A 16,614-nucleotide genomic window follows, 5' to 3' on the forward strand; every position below is an offset into this window, starting at 1 on the left:
TAAACTGCTCACAAAAAGTAAGGAAACTTTTTTCAATCCAGTATATTTGTTATTATTTAATACTCTCTTTGTATATGGTATATATCATTACAACGCTGAACTGTTCCTCTTTAAAATGATACCACATTTGCAATGATTACATGTTGCTAGACTTCACCACGTTAATGAGAATGAGACAAAGTCACAAATCAAATGTGCCAAAATTAGCAATTTTGTTTGACTGTGTGAACAATCAAATTGACACTAATTCAAACAAGCAAGACAACTTACTGATCTTAATCCACTTTATTGAGACGAGAAGTTCGGAATGAAGCAAGACAACTTACTGATCTTAATACACTTTATTGATACAAGAAGTTTGGAAGAAGGTCAGTAACGAGTGGACGATCCGAAGGCGTTGATGACAGTCTGTCACCTTCTCATGCTGCACACAAGTATTGTGATGCGCTGATGATGAGGGATGGCGTTCCATTCTTCATTAAGGAACCTGGTTAGGCCAGCCACAGTTGATATGTTGGTGGTTCTCAGGCGTGGACAGCGAGGCCAAGCTGGTCCCACAGATGTTCCATGGGATTCAGGTCTGGACTGTTGTTAGCAGGCCAATCCATCCGGTGCACCCCAACATTTTTCAGATAGTCAGTCAACAGTCGGGCTCGATGGGGGCGAGCGTTGTCATCTTGAAAGATGGCATCTGGTCCAAGAGTCTGCAAGTATGGGACTGCAATCGGCTGCAGAATATCGTCTTGCAAATACCCATCAAACAAGGTGTTTTTCAAGAGATGAGGGTTAATTGTGTCTGATGAGCTCACTGGTGCAAATCTTTGTGTAAACCATTAATGGTTCTGAAAAGCTTGATCGGTTTGATTATTGAGCATTACCTATTGACCATTCACAGACAACAGTAATTTTGGCACATTTGGTTTGTGACTTTGCCTCATTGTTATTCGTGTAGCCAAGTTCAGTAACATGTAATCATTGCAAATGTGGTATCATTTTAAAGAGGAACAGTTCAGCTTTGCATTGATATATACCATATACAACGAGAGTATTAAATAATTACAAATACACAGGATTGAAAAAAGTTTCCTTACTTTTTGTGAGCAGTTTATAACAGAGCCAATTATGCACTCATATTGGTATCCATTCATCATGAAATTAAATTTGATTCATAATTTAGTTACACTAAATTGTATTGAAGACCTTAGATCTATATTACTGTAGAATTTCGGCAAACAAAATAAGCGGTAGAGCATGGATGAGCACCATAACGCAGACAAGTCTTCTGCACCGCTATTTCCGGACAATCGTTGATTTGTACTCCTATTGAAACACCTGTTCATGGTTTGGTAACGGGAAATATCGTCCTCGAGTCGGCAAATGGTCCATATGCGAACTTCCAGTTATTCTCGCAAGTAGCAAAACCGTTCTTGTCTTCCAGATGCCCTGATTATGAATTCCTTACTTCGGTTTGAATCTAACAACCCAACAACCCAACAACCCAATAACCCAACAAACACACAAACAAGAAAATTGCTTGATTTGCCTGTTTTTATTTTAGTGCAGTTAAGTTAGACACCCTTAAAAGGACATTGAGTGAATATTAATTTCCATATTCCATAAGCGGCTGTCGCTTTAGAACAGAACCCACACACAGTTGTGAATGAGTATAAGTTATGACTGACGCATGTGGCGTCTTATCCAGGGGCTGGTTAACACTTGGACCAGTTCTCATGTGCATTGAATGTGAACAATCTAACACACGGCACAAGTATTAAATCATCATCATCATGATACTATATGCGCGTGTTGACAATAATCTCTTAGTACATTCGAACGTGTTCTGAATTGAGAAAATAGAATCAGCTGTTGCAAACTGCTTACCAACAAAAATGACCAATGGTAAACCAAACGGCACCTAAATGGTGCACAAATGGCCTGACGTTTTGACCATATAAAGATCTTTCTCGAAGACTTAAGAAAGACCCTGCTAAGGTTCGAAACGTTAGGCCATGAACTATGTTTTGTTTTTTGAATTGATCAACTTGAATAAAACTGTGAAGAGATAGGAGTGAATCAATAACATTTTTGTGGATTGAAATAAATAAGAATATAGGCGTAAATGAGAATGAATTGCCAAACCCAATGGTGATGTTTCATTCGTTTAGGCCTTGTACAATAATATTAAAAACGAAACACATTAATATCAATTACACATTTCCAATGGATAAGCCATCCTATTTGTTCCTTGTTTGAGTCGATGCAGGAATCCAATACTGTGTTAAGCTTTTGCAATATGAGAATCATTTGCGGTGCCCACTTTCATAATACTCATTATGTCCGTCAACGAAACTCCAATGTTATTTATCATAATTTTATGAAATTCGATACTGACTTGATGATCGTCAGGCAAACGAAGTCAGGTTTTGCGTCGTCGAGTTCAAGCTTAATTTTTTATATTGAAACGTAATGAGAATGGTGTTGACATTAGTTTAATTGGGTTGGTGTAGTGGTATCTTTCCTCGCCTACCACCTCTTGGACCCGGTTCGAATCACGTCGGAGGAACTTTGTGAATTGGCGTTTCAGTCCCTACCTGCCTGGATATTTCTTTGGGGTTTCTTCCAACATCTAACAAACTGAGACTTCCTTCTTCGTCTTCTTTCCATTGGGTTCCTGGCTAGTGCAGTGATGCAGTAATTGAGTTCACCTTTGAGAGAGCCATTGGCTTTCACATTCAGAATGAAATGAACTTGTATTTTTGGGGACGAAACAATGATGGGCTTTGCTATAATGATTCTCACAAACTGAGCAGCCGAAAAATGGGGAGGGGGACACTTGCGCTTCCTTGCAGAGTGTGACTCGGCATTTGCGATTGTTTGATTCCCAGTATGACACTAAAGTACATGATCACAATTCTATCATATTTATTGCTTCCTTTGCAATTCATTGTTTCAAATCGGATGTTATTGTGGTGTTTTAGCAATTCAAAGCTGCACCACTTCTATTCGCAACAAGAATAATTCTCCTTTTCTCATCACTAAAATATCACACAATTTCCGGTTTGCTGAAGCAATCAATTTTTCCGATTCTTGACTTTAACAAAATCAAAATGGCCAACGAATTATTTGTGAGTTGTTTCTTTTCCTGGCAGGTGGTATTCAGGATTATGTGACGTCACTATGGTGGAGTTTCCTCATATTGACTCCTTCCCTTACATGGATTTTTGCCCATCACGCTAGGGTACATGCTGGGTTGAGTTTGGCTTTGTATGTCTTTTAGGACTGATCATTGATCCTTGGCCCCGTCAAACGCACCTGTCCTCTTGATCCTCTGTCTAGATTTCCCCTTTTGCAATTTGCAAAAACATCACCTGTGCAGCCATTAAAGAGAGATACTGTTGTTTTTTAACCGGTGTGAGTTCAAACAGTGTATAATGGTGTTTGACACCACAATATGGTTTAAAGCCATTTTACACTTTGGGTGTCAAACAAAGAGTTCACAGATTTACAAATAATTTACAGGGTTTACAGAAGGTGATGGTGAAAGACTTCTCTTGAAATATTACTACCTGAAATGCTTTACCTTTTGAGAAAACATTAAAACAATTATCATTTCTCGACAACAAGAATTACTGATTTATAGTAAACACATGTCATGACACGGTGAAACGTGCGGAAACAATAGTGGGTTTTCCCGTTATTTTCTCCCTACTCCGATGACCTATTGAGCCTAAATTTGTACAGGTTTGTTATTTTATATATAAAAGTGTATAAGTGTGGGACTTGGACAATACTGTTTACCGAAAGTGTATAATGGCTTTAATAACACTTATTTGTTTTGCGGTATCAAAACAGCATTATGGCAGAAAATATTGTGTTTCATAAAAGGCAGTAATCTGCACCTTTTAAATAATGATAAAAAGACTTATGTACAGAGCCCATAATGCAACAGCCTCAAGTGCATACAGAAAACAATGCAATATACATTGAGTGAACAATATATTATTACAAGCTGATGAAAAATAAGCAGCAAATGAGAAAAAGCAAATATCGAAGGAAGGCTTTCCATCCCAGCTAATTAGATTTTCTCACTAGCATGTGCTTATTAGATGCTCTGCATGTAATGTCCATCCATAGGGAAACTGAGAGAACAACGAAAAACAACAGCAACCAATTCACACGGGCTTACAGGTGGTGTATTAAAGATACTGTACACTTTTAGTAGTTGTCAAAAACCAGTATTCTCACCTGGTGTATCCCATATGCGTAAAATAAAGTTTCTGTGACAATATTTACTCATTTGGCCATCAAAGTTCAGTGCAAATGAACTATGAAAGAAAAATACCCTTGTACCCGGTGCTTTCAGATGCCCAACAAAATGCTATCAGACCTGGTGGTCCTGGATTCTTTTAATATTTAAGTGAGAAATGTATACCTTTCTCAAAAACTACGTTTCTCGCAACTGTTTATACTATCAACAGCTCTCCATTGCTCATTACGGAGTAAGTTTAGATGTAACGATTATTTTGAGTAATTACCAATAGTGTCTACTGCCTTTAAAGCTGCTGCCGGTGGCAATGTTGTGCAATAACTTTGAGAAGCAGAACCCCACTGCTCCTTGCGTTATGAATCTGACATTGTTTTTAACATCCATAGTGTTTATTGAATCCTCTACCCAGGTTTATACTGCAGTGGCTGGGTCAAGAGAGGGCCAAACGGAGTCATACTTTCCTCCCTGAATGACGGACGGGAGACGGCCAAGACAATACTGACAGACCTCACCGAGGGTACCGTGGTAGTCAGTGGAGACAAGCAGGGACAGGATCAGATTTGTCAACTCTTGAAGGAGCGAGGTAAGAGGATAACAATCTCCTGTCATTTTGTGTCTATTGGGAAGGTCCATGGGGAAGGTCTGTGGAGGATTTGCAGACGGTGACTTTGGAGTGTACACAGCAGACGCAACCCATCTGGGGAGGGACACGTGCAGCTGTTAGCTAATGTTGGGGAGGCAGGGATGTGATTTCTCTGTTTTTTGTATTTTGAACTTAGATTAATTTCAGAAGAAAATGAAGATTAAAGCCATAAAGCATCTTGTATGCCCTGTTAACGAGGCGATCAAGCCACAACTTAACTGCAGTCGCATCCGAAGTCACAGCCGCTAGAATTCGAACATCATCATAATTGGATTTGTACAACAAAAGGACACCATGTAAATCTTTCATTATGGCGTAATCGTTACGAAAATTGCATTGAGAATGTGTTAGCTCTGCGCACACCTGCTTCGTTTAGTTTATTCATTTCATTTTATTTCACCAAGGTAACCCATCAGTTTCCTTTGAAAATGTTCCCGGGGGGCCTGGATACATACGATATGACAAAATAGAATACACAATAGTTTCATCATTTTCAAATTGAATTTGGAGTTTTGACTTCCTTTCAAAGGCAAGCAACATGGCTATAAAGCGTCTGGGAGGTTTAGAAGACAGGTGTTCTTAGGGATTCTTCTGTACGCAATTTTACATGGCAATACTGACATGTCAGTTTGAGAAACCTAAGTTAACCCTACTAAAGTCTGTGTCCTCCAAACAGCGATTTCTTATACGTTGTTTTTAAAAACTAGTCACCAACATGCTGCAGCCATATTATCTTTAATCTTCTGTGCTTAATATTATACTGTTCTATGTTATATTTTGTATGATTATGTTTCTTGAAGAGAGTAGTAGTTATTAATGTTGACTTGACTTGACTTGACTTGACTTGACTTGAACCATCTTCGAGCCCAAACCGAATTTGAAGGGGCAAAAAATAATCTGCCCCTAATCGGTATTTGAGAGTCGGTATATCTAATGCTTCCGTAAACAGGATACACCAAAGAACTGTTTACACTCCCCAATGCAGTTGGGTTGATGTCATTAAAACAAAGTGATGATACCATACCTGTACATAATGCTCGAGTTTTCCCATTGGTGACTCGATGTCAAATGGATCTGCTGTCAATGGATTGCTTCTTTTCTCTTGTTTGACCATCTCTTTGGAACAGCGTTCCACTTCAACACAGAGAACCATCGGAACCATATCACTTTAAGTTGTCTTGTGTAAAGCAAAAAAAAAAAAAATCTTTCTGCGCCAGGATTGTCCTCATTGACAGATATGACCCACTAGAAATGTTCAACATTATTATTATCTACAACTGGGCTAACTCTTAAGTCAACTGTACATATGAAAACAATAACATATTTATAATAAAGAGAAAAGACCGTGCTCCAGTAGAACTTGATTGATAAGCGCTCACTACGGCGTGTTTAACTTGCATCACGCGCCAGCCTTTCGCGTCTTTCCCTACACAGTCATGGCGCCTGGCACGTAATGAACACGGAATGGATTCCGAGGCACTTAACCAGCAGTTTACGTACACTGTACGTCAACTCACGTTCTGCTAATTGCCCCGTTTGCTGATTATAACCAAACAGATTCATTGATTGTGTGTTCCCAATCAGGGAGTTAATCTAATATAAAACGAGGGCCAACATCTTAACGGATTCCTTGTCTTCTTTTGGCGTATTCCAGCGTGCCACCACCTTGAAGCGAGATTCAGTTTTTTGGTCAGTAAATTGTCAAAGACCAGTATCGCAGACAAACCTGTGAACGGGTTCAATTGGTCATGGAAGTTGCAAGAGCATAATGGAAGAAAAAACACCCTCATTTCTAGAATTGTGTGTTGATTGTGTGGAAATGCATTATGCATGTATTACGAGGGAAACTGGGAAGTATGGGATTCAGTCCATAGTTCGGACAGGTATTCTACACCAATTGATTATCACTAAACTGGTGCAGTAAAAGCCGTAGTATATCACAACTGCGGAGTGAGTTCTCAATTGGTGTCGACGTTTCGACTATATCTTGCTCTAGTCATCATCAGGAGACTGAAGAGATAAGAGATAAGTAGGCCTATTTAATATAGGGGTTTAGAGGTTTCAGTGTAGAGTCAGTCACTGCTCTGATAAAATGAACATACTTTTTTTTTTTGTGATGGCTGAATGCATGCTCCGATGAGCATTTCTGTTCACTATATAAGCGCCTGATGTTCATCTCTGCAGTGAATCAGATTCGTTTGTGCGTGTCTACTCCCCGTCATTTATTTGTGCGGCCACATCCTTATTACCTGACTGACGTGCTGTCCAGAGCACGTTCATCATATCAGATAAGCACTTCGTTTACAAGTGCACGAATCGCATGCCGGGGATGCCTGTGGAAAAAGTGCACTTTTTGATTTGTTCTCTCTCTCTCTCAGGTCCTTCTTTCTTTCTAAATAATGTTGTTTCTTTCACCACTGAACCCCACCCTTTTCTCTGTAATTTCCGGTGAATTAGTCAAAGTTGCATGACTGATCTTGACGAAGACTTACACTGGGAAGCCGAGGCAATGATTAGCTGGCAGTGGAAAATATTTTTAAAAATTCTCAGTGTTGCTCAACCGTCTATTAATAAGAAAAGTTCAGCCACACTCATAAGAAGCCAGTTGTCCGAGTAATTGGTAGGGTAGTTGGTGATCATCCAATGTTTAAAGACACTGGACACTATTGGTAATTGCTAAAAAAAAAAAAACAGTCGATTCACTTGGTGTATCTCAACATATGCATGAAATAGCAAACCTGTAATAATTGGAACTCAATTGGTCATCGAAGTTACGAGATAATAATGAAAGAAATAAACACACTTGTCACACGAAGTTTTGTGCTTTCTGATGCTTGATTTCGAGACCTCAAATTCGAAATCCGAGGTCTCGAAATCAAATTCGAGGAAAATTACTTCTTTCTCGAAAACTACGTTACTTCAGAGGGAGCCGTTTCTCACAATTTGTTTTTATCCTAATAATTATTTTGAGGAATTACCAATAGTGTCCACTGCCTTTAAAGCACATACCTGTAAATCAGGGGCCTAGACGTATACAGGATGGTACATGTCTCATCGCATGTAAATCATGCAGGTCAGAATGTAGAGTGAGGATGAACCTTGTATTATAGGTAGATTCACCATTGATCAGAAGTTTCTGGTAGTGTTGGCAGGGGGTGAACGTTAGTAGTTACAGACCTTTGTATACGTTTTACTTCTGATATAGCTTCATGGTATGTTCATGGATCGGCACAGTTGTGATTCCTCAAATAAAGAGGAAAATATATGTTGGGACTTATAGACACTATTAGGCCTTACACCTCCTCACAGTGTAGGGATGAAGAATGTCTTTTTTCCCTTAAATTTAAGTTTGTCCACAGAGTGTTTGTACACACAACCTTACGAATTCGGTTCATGGGGGTCCTATTAATATTCTATTATTCCTTTGTCTAACGAATTCCCTTGTGGGGTCCATGTTGAGCGAAGAATTCCTTTGTGGGGTCCATTGTGTAAAATACCCCTTAAGGGCACTCCCGTAAGCTCCACAGATCACGGGTTTGGTGTATGTACTGGTGTGCATTAGCACTGAGTTGACCCCTTACCAAATTGACCATGTATAAGTCCTCTCTCTATCAAGGAGTTAATCATGGTGAATGGTACGTCTGCATTAGTGGTGCAGACACCGTCCCATCGTCTAGACAACGAATCAGACAGCATGCAGACTTCCCTTCACAAAGATCACATTCATCCTCGGTTAACTCTGAATATAAATCACTACTTGATTGACTATAATACTTAAGTGTTAATGAATTGTTAATTTGATTTTACTCTTTATACACAAGGCGCTTAATTTTTCATGCAAGTATGTTGGGCTACAATTAAGTTAAGCGATTTACTAAATAGCTGCACCAACTTAAAAATGGCTGCACCAAAACACGTTGTGTAGTTAGGTTGCGGCTGCCAGTGCCTTAATTTTTAAATAATAATTCTGCTAACCAGCAAGGAGCAGGATACCACAATATCACAAGTTGTACATGTGCCATATGGTATTTTAGCTGGTAACCTTATTCCAGAAGGCATAATTCTTGTGTACTTTGCTACTGGTGTTGTCCTTAAGCAGCTAGCTCTAAAAAATTGGGTACTAAAAGGAAGATGAGTTCATACTTGAATAGAATGTATTCGCTGTTTTTCTTATCCAATCTGGTTGAAGATGATGTACAATACCAGTTCTCATGTTGGCGAAAATGTATCTACAATATAGTGCACTTAACCAAGTTTTGAATCAAAACATAACTGGAAGCTCATGCTCTTAACATTGCAAGTATGGCTACAAGAAGTTCAGATTGTCTCTATACCAACATACATATGTACTTAGAAAGCATACTGTTAGTCGTACTCCCTTAGGATGGATGTTTTTTTTTCTCTCTTTCTTGTTGACGCAACTGTTGCTGCCCGCACCTATTTTGTCCCAAGACATTTGGAAAACTCAAACCTATTGACATGACTAAGTCATTTCTCTGTGAACACAGATGGGGTACCTCATTGGTCACAAGTGTTGCTTTTATGGATGTTTCTCCATGTTCATCTTTTGGATTAAAGAGACATTTGAAATGAGATTTGTTTACCCTACAGGGCATATTTTTGTTGCATGCTTGAAGTACTGAGTGGATGCTATGTCTTTGTGCATTTTGTAGTAGTCTTACCAAGGTACATCGTTGGTACTTAATACCATCTACTTAATACCATGTAGGCTCTTCGAGCCAAGACTTATAATAATTTAAAACATGTTTATGTTTAAAGCCATTGGACACTTTCAGTAAACAGGTTTGTCCAAAGGCCCACACTTAACATAAGAAACATGTGAAAAGTTAGGCTCAATCGGTCATCGGAGTCGGGAGGAAATAACGGGAAAACCCATCCTTGTTTCCGCACGTTTTGCCGTGTCATGACATGTGTTTTAAGGAAATCCGTAGTCCTCGATATCGAGAATTGATCTCGATATCGAGTATTGACAGTTGTTTAATGTTTTCTCAAAAAGTAAAGCATTTCATGGAATAATGTTTCAAGAGAAGTATTTCACCTTCTGTAAACTCTGTAAGTAATTTGTAAATCTGTGATTTTTTGTTGTTGTATGCTCCGAAAGTGTATAATGGCTTTAAAAGCTGCTGCTAAAAGAAGGCTTAATATACGTGCACCAAGACACGTACTAAATTCCGGTTCATATTTTCTGCGAATAAGATCAGACAAGAACTTTGTGAAAAAGAATGTGAATAAGAATTAGAATGCGACGCGAATTTTGACGTCACATATTCGCAACGAATAATTCAAAACAGTGTGTTCAACTTCTGCGAAACTTTCGTTGCGACAACAGCCACGAGACGTCAAAAGTCGCACGTTGAATTTTCGACACACGTCTCTTGCAGACAGAACGAGAGACAGTCGCTTGCAAAAAATGTATCCTTTTTTTACCGATACGTTCTTTATATTGGTTACTCTCAAGTTACATTTAAACAAATAGGGGACAGGTCTGGAACTTCACGGAGGCCGTGGCCTTCAGTGACCCTGTCTTTGCCTTGAAAGTTCCCCATACACTTTAAGATTTTCCAATGGAAGTGTCCTGTACAAAAGGAAAATGGCTCTTTCAAAGATGAACTTCCAGGCATGGGGGGAGCGTAGTTTATTTTTCAAGTGCAATGGTACCACTCTAATTTATCAGAAAGCCCATCTAAGAAAGCCAATCTTTTTTTTATACGGATGGATAACCAATTATTATTTCTGTGCTTACATCTTAATGGACAAGTAATCTAAAGACATATCAGTCATCAAATCAGCAGATATTAGTTGAGACAATATTTGAGGAGCCTCAGGTGGCCTTGTTTATTACTGGACTGTCTCCATCTTGCAATATTGATGAACTTGGAAATTAATGTTCGTACTTATGTATTATGCGATCAGCACAATGCAGACTATTCGTCTGCAGTGTGCTTAGTTAAGGGGAAGTCGTAATGTGGATGTGTCGACTGGTCTATATTAAAGAAGTAAATTGAAATGGATTGACGGTTTGTGGCTTATAATCTTGGTTTGATGAAGCTGTCACTTGATACATATCTGCTAAAGACCCTACTGTCTGACGCTCTGCCGTCATGGGGCTATATAGGGCCCAATTTCATACAGCTGCAGAGAACTGTGCTTACAATGTTTCTGCTCAGCGAAAACAAGCAGAATACCCGTCACAAATTGTACATGTGACATGGTAGTTTGGTTGGTAACCTTATTCTGATAGGCATCATTTTGTTGTGATAGTGACAAACCATAACCTAAATATCGTGAGAGTATTGTGCGAAGTGCGTACACGCGTGCACGTTTCCTTTTGTTTTTCATCAAATATGGCGGTATGTGCAGTCCATCTATGAAAGTTGTTTTGATTCCCTGATCCAAATCTGAGAAAACAATGATGAGAAAACAAGACTGACTCTAAACGTATAACGGTTTTTAGAATGGGCTTTCCACAAATACCTGACCATCCTTTTCGTTGAATGATTCACACTTTTGTATTGTCTTTTGGTGTTCTTTCCTAAAGTCAATTTTATTCCATCCTGATAATTTCCTGACAACAATCCAAACACAAACCTGATCGCTGTTGTTTTTTCATTAACATTGTTTTACTTCTGCGCGTAGGGGAGTATTATCGAAAGCTAAGCCGAGATATTGGCACTAAAGGTATTTGATGAGCAAAATTAAATTCTGAAGTGAGAATACAAAGTACTGAGCTAGCGATAGACGTATTTGAACACGAGTGAAGGTACAAATACTGTAACTTTGGTGAGTGCAGCTTGAGTAAACTATTCAACCTCCATCCGTCACGACAAACCAACAAATGGACACTTTTATGACAGGGGAAAACACAGATACGCAAAGAAACCTGTAATTCCCTGTGATGATATGAGTGGAGATGCAGGTAAACAAAGAAAGTTTGTGTCTCTGATAAAGAAGTTTATTATTTGGCGAAATATATTTTTCGTAACTTTTGGAGTTAACATAATTGTTTTTCCTGAAGGAGGATTGTTATTCAAACTTCGTTAAGACACATGGACAAAACTACACAAACTATTTGTGCCTGCTTTCTAAACCAATGGTGGGTCTCCTTAGGGTGCGTTTCTTTAGCTCCCCTGGGTCGACCCCGGTGCGTGGCGTTTTTTTTTTTTACCAGGACGAACGTGGGTGAATATCTGCACACACTCGTCCTGGAAAAAGAAACCGCCACATACCGGGGTCGACCCAGGGAAGCTAAACGAACGCACCCTTAGTAAACAACTGACGTCACTAGACACGTCATATCTGTGATCACGCTGATTGAGCGAACTGTACCCGAAGGGAAGGTTGTGGATTCGAAACTGATTAAAACAAAACCACAGAACCAAAATAATTTCTCATGATTGACATTTCTTTTTAGACTATAAATGAAAATCGTAAACAAAAATCATTACAATCCACGATATTATTATAATTTGTTGGTACAAAAAACGAGGATCGTAAACAAAATCATCGCAATCCAAGCAAAAAAAAATTGTTAAGAAAAGAAGATATAGACAAACATAATAAAAATTGCCAAAAGCATTTAGTTTAAATTAGGTGAGGCTTGGGTTTTCCAGGGAAGGGGTGGGGGGGGGGGGGGGAGGGGTTGTCACCTACGGGCTTTCCAATTGATTCGTTCATGCATGGGAAGTCAGGTGAGCCTGATGAACTCCAGCAAGCAAGTTAGAGGGAAGATCAGATGCGTTCATGTTTGCGCGCCACCCAATGCAATAGTTTTAATCACAGAAATTAGTTCTGCCATATTAAAGATCTCCGGGTCCGTGCGCCCGCTTATTGTTTTCTTGGGTTCCATTTTTCTCTCGTCGTCGCAAGGTTGCATGCCGATAAGCCAGTCACCGGGAAACTACGGAATGTTTTCTTTTAATAAGAACGCCCTCGTGTTTTTTTGTTTGTTGTAATCTCCTTTTCTTTGATGGAAGTGGTTTGTTTGATTTAATAATTGAATTTGGCCTTGTGTGAAAGAGGTTACTCTCGATCTGTAAATTTATTCAGCCACATTTCCAATATTTTAAGGGGTAGATCATGTATTTTCTTCAATAGATTGATCTCGAATATCGTTTTCTTCTCTAGGGCTATGTATTTTTAAAAACTCAGTTTGAAAAGTACCCTGGTCTTGAAAAAGATTTATTAAGTATTAGCTCCATATTTATCCTTTATTCAAGCTTTCTGTAAGGGGCATTAAGAAAAGTCAACGTTAACAAAATCGTGTGTTTTTTTGAACTTGTTATGACGCACCCACCCATCCCAATTTTTTAAATACTGAATGGCTTCATATGCACTGAAGAACAAAGTCATGCTTCAAATGAATCAAATTGTGTTTTAGAGCAAAGGTCTTTAAGGTCAGTTGTTTCCAGTTGAGTTTCCCGACCCAAACATTCCAAGCAACCCTGTTATTTAGTCATTATTAATGACAATTTCGCCAGATTTGCCATGCTGGGTATCCTGTCCCATTCTTAATCAGTCCATATGTGCTTTTTTTATTTTTTAATACTTTTTATTTTCAGTTATTTCTTTTGACCCGCCCACCCACAATTTTGATGGGGGAAAAAAAAATCGAAATGTTTAAACATTGCAAATGAATTTTCTGAATGGCCCCTTAAGAAGCAACTTTCCTTCAAAAAATAGGTCACAAAACCAGGTACCATTTATTTTATACCTCCTACTATCAGTACATGTCGTGGTTTCGTCTAGTATTTAAACTAAAGGAAGTTATTTCCACAGAGGCAACACTTAGCTGGAATACATTTTGAATGCTTATTATTATGATGGTTTTTTTCCCCCAGTGGAATGCCTTAAAGTCAGACCCGATGAAGATGTAGCGATCACAAAGAGCTAAATTAGGAGGATACAAAGTACGCAGCGACTTGATATAAGAAACTAATCTAATCAATTTGAGATAATGTCCAGTGCATCAGCGGAAACATTTTATTGCATCCCGGTCATAGGTCTTTGTACTTCTAATAAATAAGACGGGTGAGGACACTCCAGATACAAAGGCGTCTTCATTGTCGGCATCTTTGTTTTCAAGAAGAGATATGTGTATGTTTTGTGGGTCTGTTTTCCTCTTCACATTCTCAAGTTGCTTTCCTTCCAGCCTTCGCCAACTTGCATGTTCTTCCATATTACAATCCTTTGCGTGCAAATTTTTCTCGTCGGTCAATGTCCATGTTAGTTTTCATCGATGACTGCAAGACAACTGTGTTTTATGTATATGGGATTGAGGCTTTCGTAAGGTATCAGTATATATTTCGGCTTGCAGTAAATAATGTGTGTGTCTATTTGCCACGCAGATTACGTTCATATAGGTGCCCGATACACACCAAATTAACGGTCTGTATGACTCCTGCGGCAGTCTAGACCACCCGAGCCCCAATGGGAATTTAACAACGACCTGTTATGGAGTATGGTGCAATTGAACTGGGCGAAATATTTTCCCAATTTTGATCTTGTCACAATTCTCATATTCCTTCTGATACATGATGTTGACAGTGTGGACGGCAAACTCAGATTATTGATGATTGGCAATATCTTCTGTAAGGTACTGCATAAACCCTTATCACACAAGATGTTACAACTATTTCTAGACGGTTCTAGAATCACCAGTGCTGCTCTTAATGAATCATTTTATCAATCAATCAATCAATCAATCAATCAATCAATCAATCAATCAATCAATCAATCACTAGATTGATATAAACCGTTATGCAGAATCAAACCCAACCGCAGGAGTATACAAATCAAGTAATGGTGCTAAGTGTACAAGACTCTCCAGACCAGTCACACAGGTTCAATATAAACAGACAAGCAACACTCGATGCTCGACATTCGACGTTTCACTTATGCACCTGATGTATATAAATCGTCCTTTCGTTGATGCAAAAGTTTACACGTTCTCGAATCAGAGCGGACAGGTTCTTTAAGCCTTCCAGTTTGGTTGAGATCATCACCACTTTTCATTGAGAGTCGAATATAACTGAGTCAGTATAAATAGGCATAACACTGCCACTCGGTGCTCGACATTATTGACGTGTCTTTGCTGCACCTGATGTGTTTAAGTTGTCACTCTTGTTGAAACAAATTTACAATCAGTGTATGGTTTAAAGGCAGTGGACACTATTGGTAATTACTCAAAATAATTATAGCATAAAACCTTTCTTGGTGACGAGTAATGGAGAGAGGTTGATAGTATAAAACATTGTGAGAAACGGCTTCCTCTGAAGTGCCATAGTTTTCGAGAAAGAAGTAATTTTCCACGAATTTGATTTCGAGACCTCAGATTTAGAACTTGAGGTCTCGAAATCAACAATCTAAATGCACACAACTTCGTGTGACAAGGGTGTTTTCTTCTTTCATTATTATCTCGCAAGTTCGATGACCGATTGAGCTCAAATGTTCACAGGTTATTTATTTTATGCATATGTTGAGATACACCAACTGTGAAGGCTAGTCTTTGACAATTACCAATAGTGTCCAATGGTTTTAAGCAGATCAGTCTAATAATCCAGTCGGATTGAGATCCTCATAATTTTTATAGTAGATACATCAAATTGAAATGTAGTTGGTAGATATCCTTTAGTTAATGTAAGGATACGGTATCACCTGCTATGACGCCACTTGATACCCTTTATAGTGATTACTATGTCACTATCGTACGCTATATAGGTCGCCAGTTCCGCATTTAGATTTAAATTATAGATGGAGGGCTGTGGAGGGATTGAGGTGCAGATTGTTGAAAAAAAGATGTTTTGTTCAGGGATTAGGCTGGACTTGAATGTAACAAAATAGGATTTCGCTGCATGATTGATTTCAGATTTGGCATTATCCTGACCTATTTTATGGATTTATGAGTACCGATGACGTGAGGGATATTTATTTATACTTTAAATATTTAGACATGCACAATAGTTACAATTGTAACTATTAACTTGTACAGGGGCTGTCAAGGTTAAAACAAAAGTACAAAAACTGTCATCAAAATGTGTAAAACCAGACCCCTGCCAACGATAAAAATATAATAATATAATATACATGGCCGGACGGAGCAGACCTTTGGCCGTAGTGTTTCCAAGGCTGTGATAGAGAAACGTTCTGTTCGTTAAGAAGGTTGTCTTTAATCCCAAGGAGTTGTTTCCCCGATAAATGATGTGTACTTATAAGAGACTGCTACCTGAAATAACAGATAAACTGGGTATAGTGGTCATTGCTCGTATTTGCTCTTTGATTTTTTTACAGTCTCCACTGCTTTAATCCTGCTGAGAAATGCATTTTATGCTTTTCCACGAAGTATATCATTGTAAAGGGTAATCTTCTCTTTAGCGCTGATAAAAAAAGCGTTCAGGCCTTTGTTATTTTTGGACCTCCCATAATGTTGTTAGGAAGTACAAACTAAGTTAAGGTCAACACTAAAGCGATTTCTAACGGCAACATTAACACAACGCACACGCCAATTCTATCGCAAACGCCAACGCAACTTGAAACTAACAAAAAAGAACATGTAAGCCAACATCAACGATAAACCATTGGCAAGATTAATTCCAACGCAAACTTCAACGCAAATAAAACTGATCTCGAAAGCTCATATCAATAACAAAACAATCGGCAAAGAAAATTTCACTGCAAACATCAACGT

General features: G+C 38.7%; 1 protein-coding gene across 2 annotated transcripts in view; it reads left to right on the forward strand.

Annotated features, from left to right (window-relative positions):
- Positions 1-16,614, forward strand: part of LOC139944322 (NADPH:adrenodoxin oxidoreductase, mitochondrial-like) — a 191,356-nt gene that overhangs the window by 88,561 nt on the left and 86,181 nt on the right. For both annotated transcript variants that reach the window (XM_071941315.1, XM_071941314.1), the window contains exon 10: positions 4,677-4,850. In XM_071941315.1, the coding sequence (XP_071797416.1) occupies positions 4,677-4,850 (174 nt within the window). The remainder of the gene's footprint in view (positions 1-4,676; positions 4,851-16,614) is intronic.

The sequence above is a fragment of the Asterias amurensis genome, chromosome 11, assembly GCF_032118995.1.
Source record: "Asterias amurensis chromosome 11, ASM3211899v1".
Taxonomy (NCBI): Eukaryota; Metazoa; Echinodermata; class Asteroidea; order Forcipulatida; family Asteriidae; genus Asterias; species Asterias amurensis.